The 23,865-nt window shown below is 38.3% G+C and overlaps 1 protein-coding gene across 1 annotated transcript in view; it reads right to left on the bottom strand.

The window, feature by feature from the left end:
- Positions 1-23,362, bottom strand: part of POU3F2 (POU class 3 homeobox 2) — a 79,244-nt gene extending 55,882 nt beyond the window's left edge. The window contains exon 1 of the mRNA XM_014461819.2: positions 23,235-23,362. Within this exon, the coding sequence (XP_014317305.2) occupies positions 23,235-23,362 (128 nt within the window). The remainder of the gene's footprint in view (positions 1-23,234) is intronic.
- Positions 23,363-23,865: the final 503 nt, after the last annotated feature.

Raw genomic sequence — 23,865 nt, 5'->3', positions numbered from 1 at the left:
TCAGACCACTCTGTTCTGTTCCACTGCAGCATCTCGGGTTTACATGATACATTGGTTTGCTACTTGCTTATTATCTCCTTCTCTATTCTGTTTTGTCTCCACTGTCAATCACAGAGCTTTGTACAAATGAGGTTTTTAATACCCATTTGTGAAATGAATAAATATTTTTAGAATACTTGCCAAAAAAGTGATTGTTAGTACCAGGCCTGAGATGAAGCTGAGAATTTTTTTTTTTTGGGGGGGGGGAGGTGTGGAGGGCTGGACTGCACAATTAAGAGTAAGCTAGATGGGATCCACAAACAACTCAGTCTTCTGAATAGTGACACTGGGGTTTCTGAGTTTCTTCCCTGGGACTTTGCTCCCAGCCGGAGCAAATGGGAATCTGCCTGCAGGCAGCATAACCAGGGCACCTGGGTTCACTCCTTCGCTTCACCAAGCAGTACTGCTACTCCAGTAAGGGGTGCCGTTGTAGATTTGGGCAAGTAGTCTAGAGGGATCATGAGGGTCATACCTACATAGAGACTTTTCTCTCTGGCTAGCCAATCAGCAAATATTTATTGAGTATTCATAGGGCATAGCATTAGAATAAATAGGTAGATAGGTTATTATTGTTATTTTTTAAAGAAAATGTCTTGTACTTAGTATTAGCCTGGGAGGCAATGAAAAGGAATAAAGGCTTTTGATATGTAGTTCGTGTCCTTAAGAAGCTTCTAGCTTAGTTGGGAGACATCAAAATGTGAAGCAGTTTGTAACCGCAAGATGGATTTGAAAGCTTTAGGACTAAATATTATATTATTATAAAATTGCTTTATCTCTATTGAAGAATAGCATAGTCCCTGATGTAAAAGAACTCATAATCTAAGCTGAGGCAGTGTTGCCTGATAGAACTTACTGCAATAATCAAAATGTTTTATAATCAGGCAGCCACTAACCACATGTGGCTTTTGAGCACTTGAATTTGGCTAGTATGATTGGGGACTGAGATTTTAATTTAACTTAAGTCCAATTGAAATAGGAACATATGGCTAGTGGTTACCATATTGAACAGTGCAGGTCTACAAGGAAGAACAGAATTTGCGTCCATTGGAAGTTTCAGCAGAACCGGTTGTAAATATGTCTATGTATAAGACAAGTTCTTATTATCAGAAAGTAACCTACCAGCGATAGCATTGTGCATAATATGTGTTTGTTATCATCATAAAATAATAATTCTGAATAGTAAATTTGGACCATCTGTATTACCTTTAAAATGAGGTGGCTTAAAGGAATGTTTGTTTCTATTTATAAAGTGTGTATTTTTGAAAATACTCTATTTCTTGAGTTTGCAAACTTTGGTGCTGAGACTTCTATAATTTTCAAATGATTGTGATGACAGAAGGAAAAAAGTAATTGGAATTATAGTTGAAGTGGGTACTCTGCAGAATTTTCTTTCACTAATTTAAATAAATCAACATCTTTCCTTGTATGTAAAATTTTTGAAATAAATGCAAAATTGTCTTAAGAAAGGGCTCATAAATATCCATGTACTTTTGGGATATCATTTAGTTAAAGGGCATGAGAGAGGGAGAGGAAGAGAGAAGGAAAGAAGTTATAGAAAAAAGAGCTTTTTGGTTAAAACTGGAGGTTAGTCTCTAAAGTTAGAGGACTGTCAAAGACATAGTTTGCATAATCCATTTATCACAATTCATCCAACAAGTATAGTCCAGATCAATAACCCACCAGAATCTAATCAATCACCCAAAGGACATAATCATTCACCAACCCTGCACACCTCACCTCACCTCACCAATATTTTCTTACCTATCTTGCTTCAACTGCTTCACAATATTGAGGAACCCTGACTCATTCCTGCAAAGTATCAATGCATAAAATTGGGGATCTTGAAAAAGATGTAAAAGCTTTTACAAACAAAATTCCAGCCAACCCACCAAACAAAACCTACCCGGCACTCCAAGTCAAAATTGCTTTTTGAGAAAATGCAGACAGTTTTATCTGGACAAATTGGAATAACGTTCCTCCTGTTTTGTAGAAAAGGAGCAATGAGATTTTGAAGAATGATCCTAATTGTCATTATAACAAGTGGTCTGCCTTGTCTGACTGCTCTTGATCACTAGCTTTTTAATGTTGTTGTTTTTAGATTTGTCTGCAACAAGGGTCCTTCATGAGGTCTTATTGAATTTGTTTGGATCACAGAAAGTAACAGGAAAACACAGTAAGACTTCATGCTCCTTGTAGGATTATTTCGTTTTGGGGGTAGAGTGGTCTTTTAGTATTTCTTTAAAGTTTACCAGAGAGCATTCATTTGATTTTAAAAAATTGAATAGAAAAGTCAGAAGAAATCAGTGCTTCTGGAAAACGTTTATCAGAAGGTAAAAGCTGGTCAGGGCACAATCACAAAGAGATTAAACATAAGAGATCTTATAAACTCCAAAACAGAATCCTGGCCAAGCTCATCTCTGTTTCCTGAATGTGTCTGAGACGTGTCCAGAAGTTGGTGTGAGTAGATTGGGAGGTTTCAGAGAGTATGTCCACCTTAGAGCTGCCCTACACCAGTGAATGGATACACTGGTGACCAAGGAGAAAAGTCTCTTCACACTTGGAGTGCGGGTGAATTTCCCGCCAAAATATAAGATGGCTCTGTCTTTTGGTTTTGTTCCATCCACCAAAAGGGTGGATTACAAACAAATATTTGGTAATACGCAGTTACAATCGGCCCGAGTTTACACGTTTCCCGCACTCCACCGCAAATCTATATGAACCGAGCTAAAGACGGCTCCCGCGGAGTACGCGCAATTCACGAGAGCCGACTTAACTCGTTTCCCGCACTCCAAGTGTTCAGAGAATATGCTTATCTGAAAGATGTAGGGTTTTTTCTTTAATAAAACTGTGGGTATCCCAAATAACTTTGATCAGCTTGTCTTTTCTTCCCCACCTACTAGAGTAGAAGGTTCTTAACCTGGTGGTCTGTGTGAGTGGGTTTTTATGGTTGGTGATGGAGAGTGTCAGAATGTGTTCAGTAGCTGTTTGGTGAAGGCTGTTTTCAGGTGGTGATTTTTAAGTGTCTTAGTGGGTATAATATGGGCAAGTTTAGGTGTTTAATTTGGGACCTTGGACAGCTGTCACAATCCTGCCTGGAACATGGAGGAAGAAAATGTAAATGATGAAATTCACATAGAAAATTAAACTAGTGTGTGTGTTGGAGATCATTACTTATATGAATTACAAAATGAATATTTTATGTTTGACAGCTAAATTGGTTACTTTTTTTTTAAAATAGAGGGTTTGAATCAATTATAGAAGTGTAAATTTCATCAATTTTTTTTCCCAGGAGCTTGTTAACTCTTCTTACCCCCAAATGCATGCAACTCTCATATATTTTGGAAACACTAGGCTATTGATGAATCATAAATGGTGAGCCAACTCACCATTTTAACTCATCTCGGATGTAATGGATTTACTCCCCCGACCTCCCCAGCCTGATTGGTGTACTTAAATCAAGATGTTCTTCTAAAAAATCCTCAGTTTGAAGTTCTTTGTTAGATCAGACTCACCCTGTGGCGGGAAGGTGGGAGTATTTGGAGCATGTCTCTCAGGAGACCTCAGGAGAAGCAGAACGGCTGAGTGGGCCACTTTGCGTATTGTCAACACCAATGGGCTTGGTCTAAGGGACAGAATTGTGTTTCCGGATATGGATACTAGTGTCAGTTTAAAACAGGGTGTGCAAGTTTCCTTCAACAGCCATTGATGTTTTCCTGGATTGGGGTCTACCAGATAAAGCAGATAAAAAGATTGTCCAGGATCCCAGCTCAGTGCTCCGCTCTAGCTGGGTGAGCTGGAAACTTCAGAGCAACAGGGAAGGAGCCTTTAAATATGCCTAGAAAAACATTTGGAAGGTTATAATAGCCCCTGTTTTGGTGAGCAATGGTTTCATTACATGAAGGGTTGTCAAGTGCTTTCACAGGACATTGAAATGGAAAATGTGAATTTGCACAGTGTATGTCCTTCAGAATATGACACCAGTCTAAATAATTCCTTCCCCCTGGGAAACTTTGTCAAAGACGCAGGCGGCACAATCACAAGTGCTTTAGTGGTTTGAAAAGCCCTTTGTGCTTGTGGCTATTTGTATTTATCTTAGGTGAAGAGAATATTTAGAAGAGGGAAGGAGCAGATATTCTGGGGGACACATTTAGAGACACATATGTGCTGAGGGGGGGGGGTACTGTCTATTTTATAAAAGGAAAGGCCAGGGTGTGCAGAGATCTAGGAGAAATATGTGAACTACCCCATATCGGCTTCAGCCCAAAGCACACAGGCTGTGGATCCAGACACCTAAGTCCAAGTCCCCGCATGGCCACCGGGCAGGTGCGCAGCATCTCGGCTATGGGAATCCTAGCTTCACTTGGTTATCATGAAGATTAAATTATCATTTATTAGTAAAATGCTTTCAATAAGGCCTGCATATGGTAACTACCATACGAGTTCAATAAATAAATACATTCAGACATGGAGCGGCATGGCATTTTAATATTTGGACCAAGTGGGAAGATGGTGATGATGCTTCTTGTGTTATGCTGCCCAGCACTGCATGCGCACAGACCTTTCTCCAGAGCACAGATTGAAGTACAGTCGGCAACTTGTCCCTGGAGCTCCCCCAGGTAGGGGTTGTGGAGATATAGGCCCTGCACACCTGGGGCAGGCTTCCTGAAGAAGCCATCTTTAAAAAAATAATATATTTTTATTGATTTTAGAGAGGAAGAGAGAGGGAGAAAGAGACAGAAACATCAATGATGAGAGAGAATCATTAATCAGCTGCCTCCTGCACACCCCCTCCTGGGGATCAAGCCCGCAACCTGGGCGTGTGCCCTGACTGGGAATTGAACCGTGACCTCCTGGTTTATAGGTGGATGCTCAACCACTGAGCCATGCCAGTGGGGCAAGAAGCCACCTTTTGAAACCAAGAGAGTGAAAGGCTACCTGTTCTACATCTGAGAAGTGTGACTATCAGATGATCAAGCGAGGAGCACAACATGGGAATGAGCGTTAGTGCAGGTCAGACCGTGTAAAGCAAAGTGAAGCCATGTGCTACGTCTGAAAGGAAAGCCAGTACTGTTTGGGACAGTCACCCTTCTATGATTAAGGGTACATCGTAGCTCTGTTTCTGGAAGCACTGCGAGATGTATTGGTGAGTCAAGCCGCATTTCCTTCTGATAAACTACCAAGTTTAATTCTCTATTCCTGGGCTTGGTGAGGATAAATCACCAGCAGATCAGAACTGCTATATTCCGATGTTGAGATCTATTTTTCCCTGAGGGAGAAGGCTTGGATTGGAAGAGTATCATTTTGACAAACTATGTAAAATATCTCCGATTCAGCAACATTTTAGTGCCATGACAACTGAAATAAAGATGAACTAGGGCAGACTTTTACCTTTTCATTTTGAGGAAGTAATCCTGAAGTTTCACCTTTATTCCCAGACAGGTGGAAACCCTTAAAGAGCCCAGTGCCCCAAAGCTGTGTTGGGTGCACTGTGGGGCCTGGGCAGAGCGAAGCTTAACAGGGTTTTATGGTGTCCTGACAGGAGCTGGTGTGTGTGGGGGGCATTTTACTTCTTATGAAAGACGATATCTCTTCTCAGAAGGGGTCTGAAAACTGTAAAGCAGCATTTTAAAACTTCAGCGGCAGCGGGTGCAGTTCATGAATGCTGTGCTCGGTGAATAACTGGAATGCAGAGGAGTTGGTCTATTGTGTAAAAATGAAGCAATAAAAATGGAAAAGAGGCTTTCCCCAGATCATTTGGTACATGCAGGCACAAGGAATAGTAAATCAAAAACCCTGCCCCTAGGAATGGGATATGTCTTGGAAGGCAGGTGTAGTGGGCTTTACTCCCTGCAGCCTAAGGTGATGCACCTTGACTGGTCTCAGGCACCACTCGTAGGTGCCCAGAAAAAGCAGCTGTGCCCACGGGCCTCTGCAAGCGCAGCTCTAATGGGGCCCCCGTCTCCTTCCCCATTTTTGCTTTGCCAGGGACGGAGATGAGCAGAACCAAACCGGCACCCTGCTCTGTGGAAACTGCAGAGGCAGGAGGAAAGGATGGTCTTTGACCTTGACAGAAAACCCTGAGAGGTGCATCAATCATACTATCCTTTCTCTTTTCTCCCAACTTGCTTTGATCCTCTCTTTTGCCAGAGCAGAAACCACATGGGTCTTCTACATTTTACATTGTTTTCAAGAAATCTGCTCCTTAGTGGTGGGGGTGTCTAAATCAACCTCAAAATGATCAAAGATGCCTCCTATGATCTGGTTGGTGGATCACCAGACAGTTTGAACTTCCCATTCTCAGCATCCTGTCTGAAATACCCCGAGGCAGGGTCTCAGCTAATGCTAAGCACCCTGAGGCCTCTGGGGGTATGAAAGTGCTGAGGATTTCTGGTGTTTGAGGAGCTTTATAAGTGGCTCCCATCCCCACTACATTCATAAGTAATTGCAAGAAAGGCAAAGGAGTCAGGCAGAAGATTCAAACTCCAGCTTTATTCCTGATGGAGATGTTGGAGAGCACAGGTGGGGGGTGTGGGCAATGAAGGACGTCCTAAAACCAAGCCCAGAGTGGGACCAAGCTAACCCCCTCCTCCCAGGCAGTACCGGGGAGTCACAAGCAGGACGGAGAGGCAGAGCTGAAAAGAGAGTCCTTTCTTGTGGCGAAGGCAGTTCCCAAAGGGAGCTGACCGAGTGACCAAGACATGAATGCCCAGTTCTTTCTCCTTAAATGGGTGGTTCTCAAAGTATGGTCCCAGGTTCCCTGAGGTCCAAACTGTTTTCATAGTAATAGTAAGGTATTATTTGCATTATCACTCTTTCTCTCAAGAGTGTACAATGGAATTTTCTGGAGGCTACATACATATGATATCACAAAAGATTGCTGAGAGAATTCATCTTCCTTCTCTAAAGTCAGACAGTAAAGAGATTTGCAATCTCTTTGTAAAGCATTGGTACTTTTCTTACTACAATTTTGTTTGGCAAATATATTCTTCCATAAAATATTTATGCTAAATCATAGTGAATTTGTTACTATCATTTTAAAATGACCTTTAAAGTCCTGTTTTAATTTCTAATCTAGTAAACATCAATAACTATAACCCTCATAACGAAAAGCTCTTGGTTTTGGATTCTGAGACGAAAAAGTTAGAGCATCATTGTCTTAATCAGATGTAACCTGAATGAGGGGAGAAGAGAAGCCAGAAGGTGCTGGATTCCTGCATGTCCCACTACAGAGGTGCCCTCATCCTCCATTTCACTAGTTATCCTTCAGACAACCAGGGAGACAACTGATTAAGATCATTGTTCTGATGTTTGTGAATAATAATGTCAGTGGAAAACAGGGCAAAACCCTTTCCACTTCAAAGACAGTGATATGACGTTCTTTGACATTTCTGTGGATGGGGAATAGCTATCAGCTAGGCACGCTAACCTGGGTTTTGAGACGGGGAACTGTCTTTGAGTCTAGAAAACCTGTGCAGGCTAAAGGGCAGCTTAAGAAGGACCACGCAGACAACGTGGTAGACCATGAAAATAGCTGACTCTGCAGCTTATCTCTATACCAGCAATGGCGTGGGCACCCTCAAACGCATCGTGACTTTTTGCATACTTTTCTCTCTTACCTCTGAGGAAAGGCCACCTCTAGAGGCCCGAGGGGATAGTGATCAGTATCTACTCTTGCACCAACATAGAGGACATTTTATTTTTTGCATTAATGTTCTCTTCTCATTTGGTATTTCTTCTTTATAATCTCAGGAGCATTGGGATAGGGAGAGAATATGCTTTACACAGAGTAAACTAGTGCATGTGCTTTTATTAAATCTAGACTGGGATTGGGAGCCACTTGCTAGAGATATGAAGAAAGGCTGTTTTATTATGTCCAATAGCCTGATGTTAGAGGGAGCAGCACCCAGACAGCGTAGGTCTCAGTATTTGTTACATAAATGATACATTCTGAGCTTTAGTGTCAAAATTTCAATATCTAAGGTGATTTCAAAACCCCACTCTCCTCAAATGTGGGTTTATGAGCTGTGAATAATTAAATAAGAATGATTAGATCAATGATAACAATGGAAAGAAATGTTTCAAATTAAATTTTTATTATTCTCTCTGAAAGGACAAGCACAGTAGCTAACACTCTGACCACCTGCAAGGAGGCAGGAATGGTTTTAAGAACTGTACATTGACGTTTAATTCTCACAACTACTCTCTATAGGAGGTTATATTATTCTGCTTGCTATACATATGAAGAAATGGAAAACTCTGAGTGGTGGGAACAGGATTCAAATCCTGGCAGCCCGACTCCTGTGCCCAACACTAGTCCGTCCAGTCTGCCCTCATAGCCAGTGGCTGAGTGTGTTGAAATCGACTTCCCCTCTTGCACTCGAGAAAGATGAATTCATTCCCTTTACATTACTATGTTCACTCAGGAGGACCAGTTAGCAGTGAGGTTTTGCCAGAAGTTAAGTTTGGAACAGTTCTTGCAGGTCTTCCGCCACCCGACATCAGTGAGAGCCTGTGGGGTCAGGTCTTCCACGTCAGTTAGTTCCTCTTTGGTCCACTGGAGTGTCTCAACCCAGAGGGGTGAGCTGCATCAGAGCCAAGAAAGAATCCGTGTGACTAAGGAAAACTCAGGAAAACTCCTGTATGTTTCTTCTTTTTCATCCACAATGGAAATGGAAAATCCACAATAAAGTATTTTGCCCTCTCAATCATTTACCTGATACATTCCCACTGAAAAAAATAGAAACAACATAAAACAATTATAAGCAAGAAAAATAAAAATCTTGAGGTGGTAGCATTAATATTTTGGTGAACATCCTTTCAGGTATCTCTTTATATATATACTAGAGGCCCGATGCATGAAATTCATGCAAGAGTAGGCTTTCCTTCCCCCAGCTGCCGGCACTGGCTTCCTTCTGGCACCCAAGACCTGGGCTTCCCTCGAAGCCCTGGCTTCGGCTTCGTCTGGAAGGTCATCCGGTCTAATTAGCATATTACGCTTTTGTTATTACAGATACAAACACTTAGCATCACTTTACACAAATGGAATCATATCACATGTTATGACTTTAAATGACCTTTTATTTTTTCTTATTTCTCCTTCCTCCTCATATATCTCTCCCACTATAAATCATCTTCCTTTGCCTAAAGAAACCTATGTTCATAACCTGTTGTATTTTTTGTGCTTTCTTCAAACTTAAAATAATTTAAAATATATGTAACATGTAATACCTATATCATCATTGCGTATTTTATAAAATGTATGCATGTTCTTATAAAGATTTTGCCATTGTTTTACAAACAGTAGGATCAAATCCATAGTATGCTATATCTTGTTTTTCTCATTTAACAAAACCTCATGAACATTTCTTAAATCAGTTGGTATATATCTAATACATTTTTTTAAATGACAATATTATAGCCCATGTACTGAAGATAGCTAATACTTTTTCAACCATACCTTACTGATGGGCATTCACTTTTGTTTCTCTTTTTTCTAAATTAACTTTAAGGTGTTTTTCCCCCCTAGTAACCTAGAGATCTCAATAATCTTGCCTTGCATGGAAAACTAGAGGAAGCTATTTCTTATCTTATGTTTTTGATATTGATTGAAAACATCTTCAATATTATCAATTTATAGCAAACAAATAATGCAAAATGTTTAGTATATAGTATTACTTCTGACAAAGGAGATTTCTTTCTTTGACCCTGAAACTGTATAATTTAACTGGAAAGTTTTAGTAGCATTGTTTACTGGACTCCTTAATAAATCATGCAATTAGGAAAAGCATGTGAATAATGATTATTGCATGATTTTTTAAAAAGTGTGCAACAGAGTACAAGGCTCTGCAGACCTAGGCTTCAGTACTGGCCTGGCCCTTAGGGACTAGGTTTGCCTCTGAGGGGCTGGGCTTAACTGTTCTGGGCTAGGTTGGGATCTTAGGGACTAGGGTCATCCGTTGGGGATTAGCTTTAGCTCTTCAGACCTCGGCTTGGCACCTTGGGGCTATGCTAGCCTCTTAGGGGTTAGATTCCAACCTTCTAAAAAAAAAAAAAGCATGCAAACATCCAAGGGGCCTGTCGTGGCCAGCAGAATTGAATTTCTTATGAATGGACTGTTTTACAAAGCAGACCAGGTAAGGCAGGCCAGATGCTTGTAGCTCTGATATAGGATTGCTTTCTCATTCAAGGTGTGCGATGGGCAATAAGGAGGAGAAACCATACCAGCCTGGGTATTGTGTGTGATGCATGGAGTCTGATTGCAGGCAGAATGGTTCGGAGGAAACTTGGAAATAGTAATCCCAGTCTCACTGTGTTTGGGATCGGGATGAAAATGAAAGTGAAACAAGATAGAGCAGAATCAAGTGAAGTTTGGAATGACCTGTTTTAATAGAATGCAGAAATTGTTTAGAATAGGTGAAGACCCGATGAAAGAAAAATAAGACTGGCCAGGCCATGACATTCCTCTGAAAGTCATGACAATGCCGGAGTGAATTAGCCAATGACAATTTAAGAATTATAGTTGAAATAAGATAAAGGGAATAAAGAATGATGTAGTAGAGAAAGTAAGATTAAAAGAGAGCCTAATAAAATTATTAGTGGTCGAAGTCTGTAAAGGGAGAAAGTAAAAACAGAATAAAACAAAATATAGTGAAAATAGGCGCCTGGATTCCCCCCCGCCCCCATTCCAGACACAAACAGGAAGTTGGTGATAGAAAACTTTTGGTATGGAGATTGCTGGGCTAAGTGAAGGCTGCATTTGGAAACTGGGATCTATTTTCTCAAAGGAAAGAGGAAACAAGCAAAGTACCTAAGAGACTGATATCAGACTCAAGGAAATTGGTGAGAGAAGAGAGAAGGGGAGAGAGAGAGAGAGAGAGAGAGAGAGAGATTTTGGATAATAAAGACAGAGTGTGGCCCGGCTGGCATGGTTCATAGGTTGACGCTCAATGATTGAGCGTCAACCTATGAGCCAGGAGGTCACGGTTTGATTTCCCGTCAGGGCACATGCCTGGGTTGAAGGCTCGATCCCCAGTGTGGGGCGTGTAGGAGTCAGCCATCAATGATTCTCTCTCATCATTGATGTTTCTATCTCTCTCTCTCTCTCCCTTCCTCTCTGAAATTAAAAAAAAAAAAAAGGTGATGGAAAAGAAAAAAAAAAAAGGACAGAGTGTGTCTAGTCAGTGTTTCTTCAAAGGTCACCTAAGGTGTAACAAGAAAAACAATCTGAGGTCTTTGTTGATGGACATTTAGGCTGTTCTGTATCTTGGCTATTGTGAATAAGGCTGCTATTATCCCTTTGTGATACTTATTTCCAATTATTTTTTTTACAAATATCCAGAAATGAGATTGCTGAATTATTGATAGTTTTATTTTAAAATTTTTGAGGAACATTCATACTGCTTTCTATAGTACTATTTTGCATTCTACCAACAGTGTACCAGGCTTTCAGTTTTTCCACATCCCAACCAGCACTTCTTGTCTATTGTTTTTCTGAAAACAGGTGTGAGATGATATCTCATTACAATGGAACACTTATCATATAGCCTTTAAAAACAAAGGAATTCTGTACTATTCAACAATATGTGAATCATGAGGACCTTATGTGAATAAGCAAATCACAGAAAATTAACTGTATGATTTCACTTACTTGAGGTATCTAAAATAGTCAAACTTATCAATTAAACTATGATTTTTTTTTACTTTATGGAATACTATGGTGTTATTTTCTTAAACAATAAAAATATATAAACATTAAAAACATTTAAAAAATTAAAATGATATGGATATCTTTGACTTTCAGGCTTATGTTAAGCAAAAATAAAAGAAATTGAGAGCTATAACCACATATACAAAATGCAACATTCATAGTCAGTTTTGTTTAACCTTGTGAAATCTGCCTGAATTGCTCTTGAAAGTTGAGAATGGCTCGTAATAATTTTTCAACTGTTTTAGAAACAAGTAAACATGGGTATACATCTTAAATAGAAAACCTGAGGTAACATTAAAGATGACAGTTGTAGGAAGAAAATGACACAGCTTTTGTACAGATATGTTAGCATGTAATTTTCAGCACACAATCCATATAATCAAAAGGCTTGAGATGACCTTGAGAGGTCGTCAGGCCCATCCTGCTATTACAGGGAACAGTTAACATAAGGCACTATGCAATGATAGGCATAAGCAGGTGAGCTGAGGGCAATGACTGCCTTATCTAAAAATAACATTATTTTCTTTTGAATTTCAGGGTAATGAAAGGCTTTCTAGCAACTACATGGCTCTTTTGGAACTTGCTAAATCCTATATAGTAAATAATTTTTCTCAAATTGCATTTAGCTTTATAAATTGCACTTGCATCATCATGTGGTATAAAGAAATGGTCTTATGTAGCCATCAAGGATATGTATTGGAAAAAAATACATTTTTTAATGACAATAATTTCAGAATTTGTGCTATGGCTTAGACAAACTTTGCAAATGGCCCTTGGTTCTAAATTTGATTATATTCTGCCCTGACTTTTACTTTAGATTAAATTGTGAGTCTGCTCTGCAACTTCGAACAGCTTTTCTTTGAACATATTTTCAAAGAAGAGTTTCCTCTTGAATGAAGTCAGCTGGGTTCTGGAGATACAGGTGGCAGAATAGAGAGGGCTCACAAACAGTTCTCCTCCCAAAGCTTAAAAACATTGTAAAGAATTTGGACCCAAATTTTTAACAGCAGTCAAGTGAGGAAAAGGGTATGCTTTTTATTAATACACTAGAAGCTCAGTGCACGAAATCACGCAGCCCTGCCCACCCGTGCCAGTCTGTGGTCGTTAAGGCATTAGGTGGTGGTGAGAGAAAATGACGGAAAGTTCTAGTGCCGAGAGGTGTTACTCCTTTGCTCCCTGTTTTTAGCAGTGCAGAAAATAGAAGGCAACTAGGGGTGGGGGAAAACAAAACCGATTCTGCCTAATATCCTATTTTAAAGAAAAGTGTACGGAATGCAGTTTTCCTTAATAAAGTCAATAAAAAATCCCCTAAAGCAGAAAACTTATAGAGATAAAAACAGTAAGAAGCCAGCCCTTGCCACTTTCCAGGGCATTGAGAGGGTTGGATACACTCTTGACTATATAGAGTGACTATGAATGACAGTGGTTATTTAATGGGAGTCATCAACAGAGCCCAGAACCCAGATTTTTCAGCAAAAGTTATATTCAACCCCAGTAAGTGTTGACCATTCCTTTATGTGATGATTGCTTTTATGTCAACTTGGCTAAACCATGATACCCAGATATTTGATCAAACGTTATTGTAGATGTTTCTGTGATTGTATTTTCTTAGATGACATTAATATTTACATCATCAGACTTTGAGGAGAACAGATTACTTTAAAAAATGTAGAGGGGCCCCTACAACCAATTGAAGAACTGCATAGCAAAAAGATTGTCCTCCCAGGGGGAGGAGGGAATTCTTCTATCAGATTGCCTTCAGCCTCAAATTGCCGCATCAAATTTTCCCTAGATTTCCAGCCTGCCTGCCTACCCCTAAAATGTTGGACTTGCCAACCTCCACAATTGAGTGACCCAATTCTTCAACATCAATCTCTCTCTCTCTCCCTCCTTTCCTTCCTCTTTCCTCCCCTCCCCCCTCTCAGTTATATATATATCTTAACAAATTTCTTAATCTCTTTATGCCTCACATGTAAATGGGTTTAATAGTAGCATCAATTCCATAGGTAAGGATTAAATAAAAAGATAAATGTAAGATCTTAGTACAAGATATGCTAAGTGCTCAGCATTATTTATACATTACCTGCACCCCCTTTTAGCAACTGGCAGAGTAGGTTCTCAATGAGTATTAATTTGGTAAATAAATGAGATAATATTCCAAATACTTAGTCCTAATGTCATGTAAATTAAATTTCTTTGGCCTTACCATGTAATTTAATCTTTATATTTAACACCTATTATTATTGTTTCTTGACAGGAACACAATTTCATTACACTAATTTTATGGATGAGAATGTTGTTGGGCAAAGAGATAGAACAAAGAAAGAGTACATATTTAGTTCATGGTGAAGATCTTAAAATCCTTGAACTTTATATCTATGTAAGTAAAATTTTTCTAAGTAGGATGTTAGTCAGAAGACATAATAATGATATCTCTGTTATCATTTAATTTTGACCAATTCTTCCACATAAATTTATTTTCAAATAATATAGTTCACTATTCCACAAACAGTAACAACTTGGCATAGACTAAAAAATAAGCAAACAAAATAAAGAATTATGAAATAAAGAATATGAAGTGTATTAATAAAAATTCACTTAATTTTTAAAATGAAAATTAAGTTAGTTTATGAATAGACAAATTGTGGTATATACATAGAATCTAATACTGTATATCAGTGAAAAAAATGGGCTACTTCTGCACAAAAAATGAACTTCCTATTATAACAGTGAGAAAAAGAAGCCAGACACTAAAGAATACCCATTGTATGATTCTATTTATATGAAGCCAAAACCTGGCAAAATTAATCTATAGTGCTAGAGATTAGGTTAATACTTACCTTTGGGGGGTGTGGCCTGGGAAGGGCTACTAGGGGGCTTTCTGGGATACTGGAAATGTTTTATATTTCTCTCTGTATGGTAGTTACACAGATGTATTTATATGGAAAATATAATTGAGTTGTGGACTTAGTATTCATGCCCTTTTCTGTGTTGAAGCTATATTTCAATACAAGTTTTAACATTTTAATTAAAAACATTAAATTAAAATGTAAATATGTAAACATTCAGTGTTAAAAAAATTTAAGGAGATGTAAATGAATTTTTTGGTGCAGTTGAAAAAAATAAGTTATCTTAAGAAATCATATCACAAATTGACTGAAATACAGAAAGAAAATAATAGAATTTCCATGTTGTAGCCATTGGAACAGAAGCCTCATGTAACTAAATGACACAGCTAATAAGATAATGGATGTTTTCAAATATCAAATAATATATATTGATTATTTAAAAATTGTTTTGGAAGTAATGGATGTAGGCAATGAGCACCAATGACTGTTGAAAATTTTAGATGGAAGACTAACAGGAAACTCTGTATTTGATGGGAAAGGCTAATGACAGTTGAACCCACTTATAAAGCTTTAATAACAAAAAGAAAACCATTCATTTTAGGCTTCCTGATGAAATATGTAGGATGTACACAGCAGCCCCAGGAAGCATTGTTGCCAAAAAATTGGATCTGAAGCTTATCAAGCCTCTGGGTCTAACTGCCTGTTTTTAGGAAGTACTGGGGATAGAAGCCCATATTAACATCGTGGGATGTAATCAGCTAAAACCAGAATGTGGGCAACTACAGGGCAAGTGACCCATTTTAAAACTCGTAAGTGGTAAGGAAAAAAATGAATGAAGAGAGAGAGAGAATGCTATCACAAGAAGCCTAAAAGATAATTCAACTAAATGCAATGTATCAACCTCATTTAGATTCTGATTCAAAGTAAGCAAAACACATTTATGAGACAATTAGGGATATCAGAACTCTAATTAGATATTAGATGGCACTAAAAAGCTACTATGACTTTTTAGGTGTGATAATGATGTTGACTGAAGTCAAGTGTAAACAAAGAGTCAAGACCTTATCTCTTACACATACATATTCAAGTATTTATGAATGAAACAATTGAAAATCCTATGTGTGTGTGGGAAGAGGTATAGATGAAACAGGCTTGTCCATATGTTGATAACTTTTGAAGCTGGGTAAGAGGTGTATAAGGGTTTATTATATTATTCTCTCTTCTTTAAGATTGTTTTAAAAATTCAGAAATAAGGTTAGAATTGTTTGGATCTAATTTAATAATTTAGACTGACTGACATTTTTAGGAATAAGTTGTGATGGAAAAGATTTTCAATCCAGTCCTATTCACTAAAACATGATACATCAAATGCTTGCATTTTTTTCTTTACAGACTTAATAGACATTTATAATATATTTATATATATTTAATATATAGCAATACCTTCTATGAAGTTGGGTATCATTCAGATTACACTTATCTTCAATAAATTTGCACCATTAATTTATCAGAAAAGATAAAAATGGTTCAAATATAACTTTAAAAACATTGAATTCCTTTATAACACTAGGAGGGTCATTTTTATATTTTATAAGCTCTTCTAATAATTCATATATTTTAGTATTGTGAGACTACTGATACATTTACTTGGCATTCATTACAGGTATATCCCAAATAAAGAATTTCTTGTCTTAAATATTCTATTAGAATTTATGTGGCAATGTGTACAGTGGCTTCTCAGTGTATGAATTCTAATTTGCCCAACAGCATTTTAGTAGGTACTAGTTTTATATTTGAAAACCAATCAGTATATCAACAAGGCAAGGAATTAGCTTGATAATCCTCCACTGGGAGCTGTGTGCTCCACAATATCCTGCTCAGCCTTGGGCAGGTCCAGTTTGGACTGGACAATGTGTGTCTGCTTATAGGATGCACTGGACCTGAGATGTTGAAGTTGAGCTTGTTCCCAGAATCTTGTTGCTGCCACTGCCTTTCAAACATCCACACAACATAGCGGGAGTTGTGCAGCATTAGCAGTTTCAGGGAGGATTGTGAAAAAGAAATGTTCTTAGTGGCCTTCCGCTGGAGGCTAATTCCAGCAGGTCATAAATGCAAGAAGTGCATCAAAAGGTTGATGGGCACCTTCAGCAGGGCTGAAGCTCTAGATGTTATTGCCTGCTGCCAGACAGCTGAGGGCAGTTCCCCCAACCTGATAGTCTTTTACTGTTTACCAAACCTGACCTTTGATATGTATATCTGCTTTGCTTTAAGGCAAAATGTGTTAATAAAAAGCTAGGGGTCCGGACATTCGGAGAGCTTAGTCATTAGAACTAAGTTTCCGTCTGGCTTTCCCCCATGCCTTCCAAATTCATATTTCTGCTCTAGTCTTATTCATTTATGCACAGCCCCTTCTCCAGATTCCTGAACCCTTGTAGATGCCGAGAAAGACTCCGGCAGCCTTCTCCTTCTCTGATCTATTGAGTCAGGGCTAGAAACTTGCATCTTGTCATGAGATGCCAGTTTCTACATAGGGCTGATTCGTTTGGGTATATCAATAAGCAGCATAAAACAATTTGAAAGAAATCTGGCTTTTTTCCCATTACATGCTTCCTTTCACTAAGAAATGAAATCTTTATATTAATAGCAGCTCATTAAATTTCTTCAGGCAGGTGTAAATTTTAAAATGTTCTTTTGCATCAGGATGTGGCATTAATGTGTGAATTTGCGGTTTAGCCCAATTAGTCTATTTTTAGAAATATTACTTTAAAATTCATATCTTAGGCTTATTTTTCATATCATCCAAATATGCAGGAAGAAAATACTGAGTGGTATTTCCTCGTTTAATGGATAATCACAAATTGGAATTGTTAGTGAAACTGCATTACTACGCGTAGTCTCAAATTACTTTAAAAATATGCAGGAACAAAGGACTAAAGATATAAATAGCTTTGATTATGGGTCAAATTCTGCATAATCTTGTTATTTTGTAATTTGATATCTTGAAGGGGAAAAATTTTAAGTTCAATGGGCCAGGCCAAAAATAATGAGACTGGTATTTTTTAACAAGCATTTAAGATCTTAAATGTTTACCCAAGCATTATTTTTCTTCTAAATAGCCATCTTTAGTTTACTTAATAATATTTGCTCAAATATTTGGAGGTCTTTCATAATAGTCATTTTTAAGCCACACTAAAAAATGAATCTCAATCTATATTATTTTGAACAAAATAGTATTAATCAGCCATTCAAACTTCTTCACAAGATTCAGCACTGAATAAATTTTATTTCCCCCAATCAAATCCCCTCTTTAAGAACAAAGAATCCAGATCTCCCACAGTTGAAAATACTCAAATGAAAGTGCTACTAGCTTTTGAAGTCCAAATATTTGGGACAGTGGCAGCAGTTTTGCAGGATAGCATCACCTTGGAAGGGGGCAGTGGATACTTGGGTAGATACTTTTGATGAGCTTGTTAAGGCTGTCGTGTAAGTTTCCAGTCACATGTTCTTAGAGTATTATGTGAATAACTTTTTATGCCAAGTTTGTTAGTGGACTATGTTATGCCTCCCTAAAATTCTAGGTTTTAGAGTGGAATGGGTCAGTATGGTACTCACTTTTATTTCCTTACATTGGTCCTTGTCTCCATTTTTGAAATAATTCCATGTCCTTAGAGACAGAGGTGACATATATTTATTTATATGTCTTAGGAAGGAGATTGTGGAGTCAAAGGCACAGCCAGTATGAACAGTATGTGCAGTCTGTCACTCTGCACATATAGGTAGCAAGTGCCAATAAGATGAATTACTTTGGGAATTTGGACACTGCTGCAATCACATCAGTGCTGTTTACACAAGTTTGTTGGGTTCATGGAAACGAAGAAGAGGAAATATATACCATTTTACTTAGGACTCTAGGTTGCAAGTGACAGAAAATTGAGTGTAAGCTGAATTAAACAAAAAAGCTATCTTATTGATTCACATAACAACATGGTCCAGGAATACTGCTTTTCAATCATGTCTCAAAGAAGGTGATCAGAAATGGTTTCTATCTTTTGGTGTTGCTTTCCTTCTCAGACTTCATGTGGAGTAAAGATGGCAGTAGCAGTTCCATTCTACATGTTTCAAGGTTCAAGTCCATCTGGGAAGAATCTTTGCATCTGTCCCCAAAGTCTCAAAAAAAGTCTCATTGGCTCTGATTGGGTCACTGCTTATCTCCAATCACTTTGCAAGAAATGAGATGTGCTAATTGGTGTAGACCAATCAGGATATATCTTTGGAATTGGCAGTGGGTTAATCCTGCCCAAACACATGGGTTCAGAATAGATTTATGATGGTTTTCCAAGGTCAATTTGGAGAATGGATGCTGGCTGGCAGACACGACAGATGTCCCCCACAAACACTCACATCTGTTACATTTCTACTTTTCTCACAGGTAGTCTGCTAGTGCTTTACATACATTACTTTATGTAGCACATGAAATGTTTTTCTTTTGGTGATTCTGTCTCATCTGTAGGCTAGCCCTGGAGCGTGTGTGTGTGTGTGTGTGTGTGTGTGTGTGTGTGTGTGTGTGAAGTGGGAAAGGTGAAAGGCTATTACTCCTTGGTGTGCCCTAGATATGGAGCTCCCAATCTTACTTAAGTTGATTCTTGGAAAAAAATGCTTTATAACATGATTGTGTGAATTAATGACCCACTGGATTAAAGAAACAAATAGAGCTAAGTAACATTGGATGTAGGTGGAACTAGATAGCTCTCACCTTCTATATCCTGTCTTTTCCCATCAACTGCAGACACTATTTTTAAGCTATGTATATGTCATATGCTATTCAAATATAAGGGAAAATAGTTCTTTTGTATCCCATCTACTGTCTAGCATAGAGCCAGGCACCAAATAGAATAATAATTGTTGACCAATGTTTCAAAATGTAGATGTCTAATTTCTGATTTATAAGCCACGTGCAATTGCTCTGATTTCAGGCTGCTACTCAACAGCCAGAATGGAGTTTGTGGAGGATAAAGGAAAGCAGATTTTCTGTAAAAATATGGTCTTTCGTGGTTGAGTCAGGCTTGGCAGAAGAGAGAGACATCCAGTTACTGAGCAAAGCCCCTCTTCTTTGTATTCCTGACCTTGAAAAACCCACATGTCTTCCAACTCCTTCATGTCAGTCTCCTTAGGACAGTCAGAAGGAAGTAGAAGGGATGCAATTTTGTCCCAGTATCTGTACAGAATTAACCAACAGGTAATATTTTAATAACTATGTATGGTGCCAGGTCAGTACTAAAAATATTATGGGGAAGACTTTGTAAATTATATGATTGTCTAACCACCATGAAACACCTGAAATTAACTCCAAAATAATATTGCACATAAACTGTAATTGAAAAATTTAAAAAAGTGCTAACAAGCATTAGTCTTTTTGATAGATTAAATCTATTTAGTTTTTAACATCTGCATTAAAAAAGAATTAACCAGGATAATTAAATAGTGGCCAAGGAAAAGTTATTTTTGTTGTATCAAACAATCTATTCTATTAAAAAACTTTTAGAAAACTTTATGAGCATATTATGTGATATCTGCACTCAGATAAGCTACATGCTACAGAAATTAGGGTAGTTTTCACATTTCTACAGTTTTCCCAAGTTCCATGGCCTTGAAATTATTCTAACAGTACCTGTGCTGTGGCTGTAATGTGGCTTCTGTGAAATCAAGCCCGCTCGGCCCCTGGACACACATGCAGTCCAGGAGGCCGTCAGTCTCTGAGAGGGTGAAGTTTTCTTTCAGGGCTATAAACCAGCCAAAATTCACAAAAAGGAAGCTTTAAATTTTGACATTGGGAACGGAGTTGTTAAAACTGGCTTTTAGAGTGATGAAGCTGCAATTTGGTATTCTGAATACATTCTCTGTTATCCCCGGCCTCCCTCCACTCCCTCGGTCTGAGCACTTGCATTTAGAAACTGGTAGAACTGTTGTCTACGCTAACATTGCCTCTTTTCTCCATTGATTTTTGTTGTGAATAGGCTTCCTTGAATTCATGGTCATCTGCATCTTTAGGGTTCCCCTAAGGGATATTGGATTTCCTGCTTGGAGGACTAATCAGAACCATTAATCAGCCACGAAAATAAGCACTGGCCTATAAACTGAAGGCATAAAGAAAATCAGGGCTGGCTTATTGAAAATTAGGTAGTAGGTATAGAAAAATATATTTATTTATGAATACTGTGTAGATCCATAAGGACTTGAAGTGGTGAGAAATTTTTTCTTTCTTTTTTAAAAATTGAATTTATTGGGGTGACATTGGTTAATAAAACCATACAGATTTCAAGTGCACACAACTCTATAACACAACGTCTGTATATGGCATTATTCACTCACCACTCGAGTCAAGTCTCTTACCGCCACCATTTATTCCTCCTTTGCCCTCTTCCACCTCTGCCCACCCCCCTTTCCCTCTGGCACTCACCATACTGCTGGCTGTGTCTATTTTTTTTCTTAATCCCTTCACCTTTTTCACCTAACCCCCTCTAATAGCTGTCAGTCTGTTCTTGGTATCTATGAGTCTGTTTTTATTTTATTTGTTAATTGTATTCGTTAGAATCCACATGTAGGTGAAATCATCTGGTATTTGTCTTTCTCTGACTGGCTTATTTGACTTGGCTTACTACTCTCCAGGTCCATCATGCTGTCACAAAAGGTTAGATTTCCTTCCTTTTTTATGACCAAGTAGTATTTTGTTGTGTAAATGTACCACAGTATTTGTATCCACTTATCTATTGATGGGCACTTGGGTTGCTTCCAAAATCTTGGCTATTGTAAATAGCACTGCTATGAACATAGGAGTGCACACAATCTTTTGAATTAGTGTTTTGGATTTCTTTGGATATATTCCCCAAAGTGGGATTACTGGGTCACAAGGCAGTTCCATTTTTAATTTTTTGAGGATACTCCATACTGCTTTCTCCAGTGGCTGCACCAATTTACTTTTCCATCAACAGTGCATGAAGGTTCCCGTGTCCCCACATCCTTACCAACACTTGTTTGTTGATTTATTGATGATAGCTATACTGACAGGCATGAGGTGATATTACATTGTGGCTTTACTTTGCATTTATCTGATGATTAGTGATGTTGAGCATCTTTTCATCTGTCTATTGGCCATTTGTATGTATGTCATTTTTGGAGAAGTGTCTCTTCAGGTATTTTGCCTATTTTTGGGTTGGATTATTTGTTTTCTTGGTGTTGAGTTGTATAGTTCTTTTATTTTTAAATATATTTTTATTGATTTCAGAGAGGAAGGGAGAGGAAGGGAGAGGAAGAAACATCAATGATGAGATGGAATCATTGACTGGCTGCCTCCTGCATGCCCCCTACTAGGGACAGAGCCCGCAACCTGGGCATGTGCCCTTGACCGGAATTGAACCCGGGACCCTTGAGTCCACAGGCCGACTCTCTATACACTGAGTCAAACCAGCTAGGGCTGTATATTTATTTATAAGTTTTGAAAATTAACCCTTATGAGATGTATCATTGGCCAATATGTTCTCCCATTCAATGGGTTGTCTTTTCATTTTGTGTATTGTTTCCTTTGCTGTGAAAAAGCTTTTTAGTTTGATGTAGTCCTATTTGTTTATTTTTTCTTTTGTTTCCATTGCCTGAGGAGACATAACAGAAAAATATTACTACCAGAAATGTCTATTTCTGAGCCATCATGTCCGGGCCTTATTTGCTTTTTAAGAGTAATGAACATTCAATGGGCCTATATGTCTGATCAAGTGGATAAAGGTAAATTCACAGAGCTACTTTTCATGAATCATTTCTTAAGTCTCTGATATTAATTTTTCTACAAATGAGGAAAATGGCATCTAGCTTAGATTATGTTTGTGAGTATGTATGTGTGTTTGCATGTGTATATATGTACATGCGTGCATGCTGTACATGTGTGCATACCTTTTTCTTCCTCAAGCTACAACAGCACTTTTTTATCCTATGAACACTATCACTGATTTGCTGTTCTGTCCTCCATTTCTCTTCCCCTGTGTCATAGCCTCCTGGAAATCCAACATATGTCTTATTTTGCTTGTTTTCAGCTTTGAGTATAATTCTGGGGATCACAGGGCTCAACATATCTTTTTGAATAAAAAAAAATAAAAAAATATATTTTCCTTGGCCTATGTATCATCATTTATGCCTCTTTTCTATTAACCCAATATGTCCTATTTTAGCTACTCCAATTTATTTATAAATGACACCTTTTTTACCTGCTCCCCAAGGCTTGTTTTCTAACATGCCTTTCCATTTTGCTTTTCCCCATCCCAGACTTCTCACGCCCTCCCAAACCCCGCCAGTTCACATGGATTTACACCCTTCTCCCTTGACTTCCTGGCTCAAGTCTCTCTTTTGCTTCCTGCCAACTTTCTCTGCCTGTGGTAGATTACACTAGTGCTCACTTATTCTGATTGTTGGGGTTGGTATTGGTAGCCTTGAACTTTAGGGCCATTTCATTTGACATCTTTTCTGTGTTTCTCTTTATTTGAAATGCTTGCTCTATTTCTGCTGTTGTCTGCTCTCCCCTCCTAAAGAGTCTTACTCCAGTCTTGGATCTATACACCTTTGTCACCATTTTCTTCCACCCACTCCCTACTTACTTCCTGTCAATGTCCTTATCTTCATCTTCACCTTTGTCCTTAGGTGTGCTCCCACTCCTATAACTTTTTGGATTCTTCTGACTCATAGTTTCTTTTTCTCCATGATCTGCAATACTGTCCTTTGCCATTTGATATCAGCTACCTAGTGGCATATCCATCCTGGATCTCTAGATACCAAGGCAGCGTTCCACTTCCGCCAAGATAACTTCAGTCTGGCAGGCTGAATTTAAGGCTGCAAATTCATTCCTGAATTTAATTTCTACTTTAAATTTTTCTTTTCCATGTGGTAGAGTCTACTCATTCCCACCCATCTCTCCCTACCCAGTTCCTTCCCCCTCAGCATCCCTCTTTCAGTATAGGAATATTTTACCTGGCCACAGGGTGCGGTAGCCTAGTTCTTTCTCTTTAGGTCTTCTCTCCCAATTTTGTGTTTATATCCTGAGTTCCATCAGAATCGAGGCTTTTGAAATGCAAAGCCATTTTTTTCTGCTTTATATGATAACATTCCTTCCCCAAGTAATGAATGCAACAGTGTTGTGTGCGTTGGGTGAAGGAAACATAAGAGAGAGGGAAAAAATTACAGAAAGAGAAAAAAGTTAATATTTTAAACATTTTGTTCACTGCCCTACCC

The sequence above is a fragment of the Myotis lucifugus genome, unplaced genomic scaffold, assembly GCF_000147115.1.
Source record: "Myotis lucifugus unplaced genomic scaffold, Myoluc2.0 scaffold_161, whole genome shotgun sequence".
Classification (NCBI taxonomy): domain Eukaryota; kingdom Metazoa; phylum Chordata; class Mammalia; order Chiroptera; family Vespertilionidae; genus Myotis; species Myotis lucifugus.
This window is presented reverse-complemented; position numbering and strand designations above follow the sequence as displayed.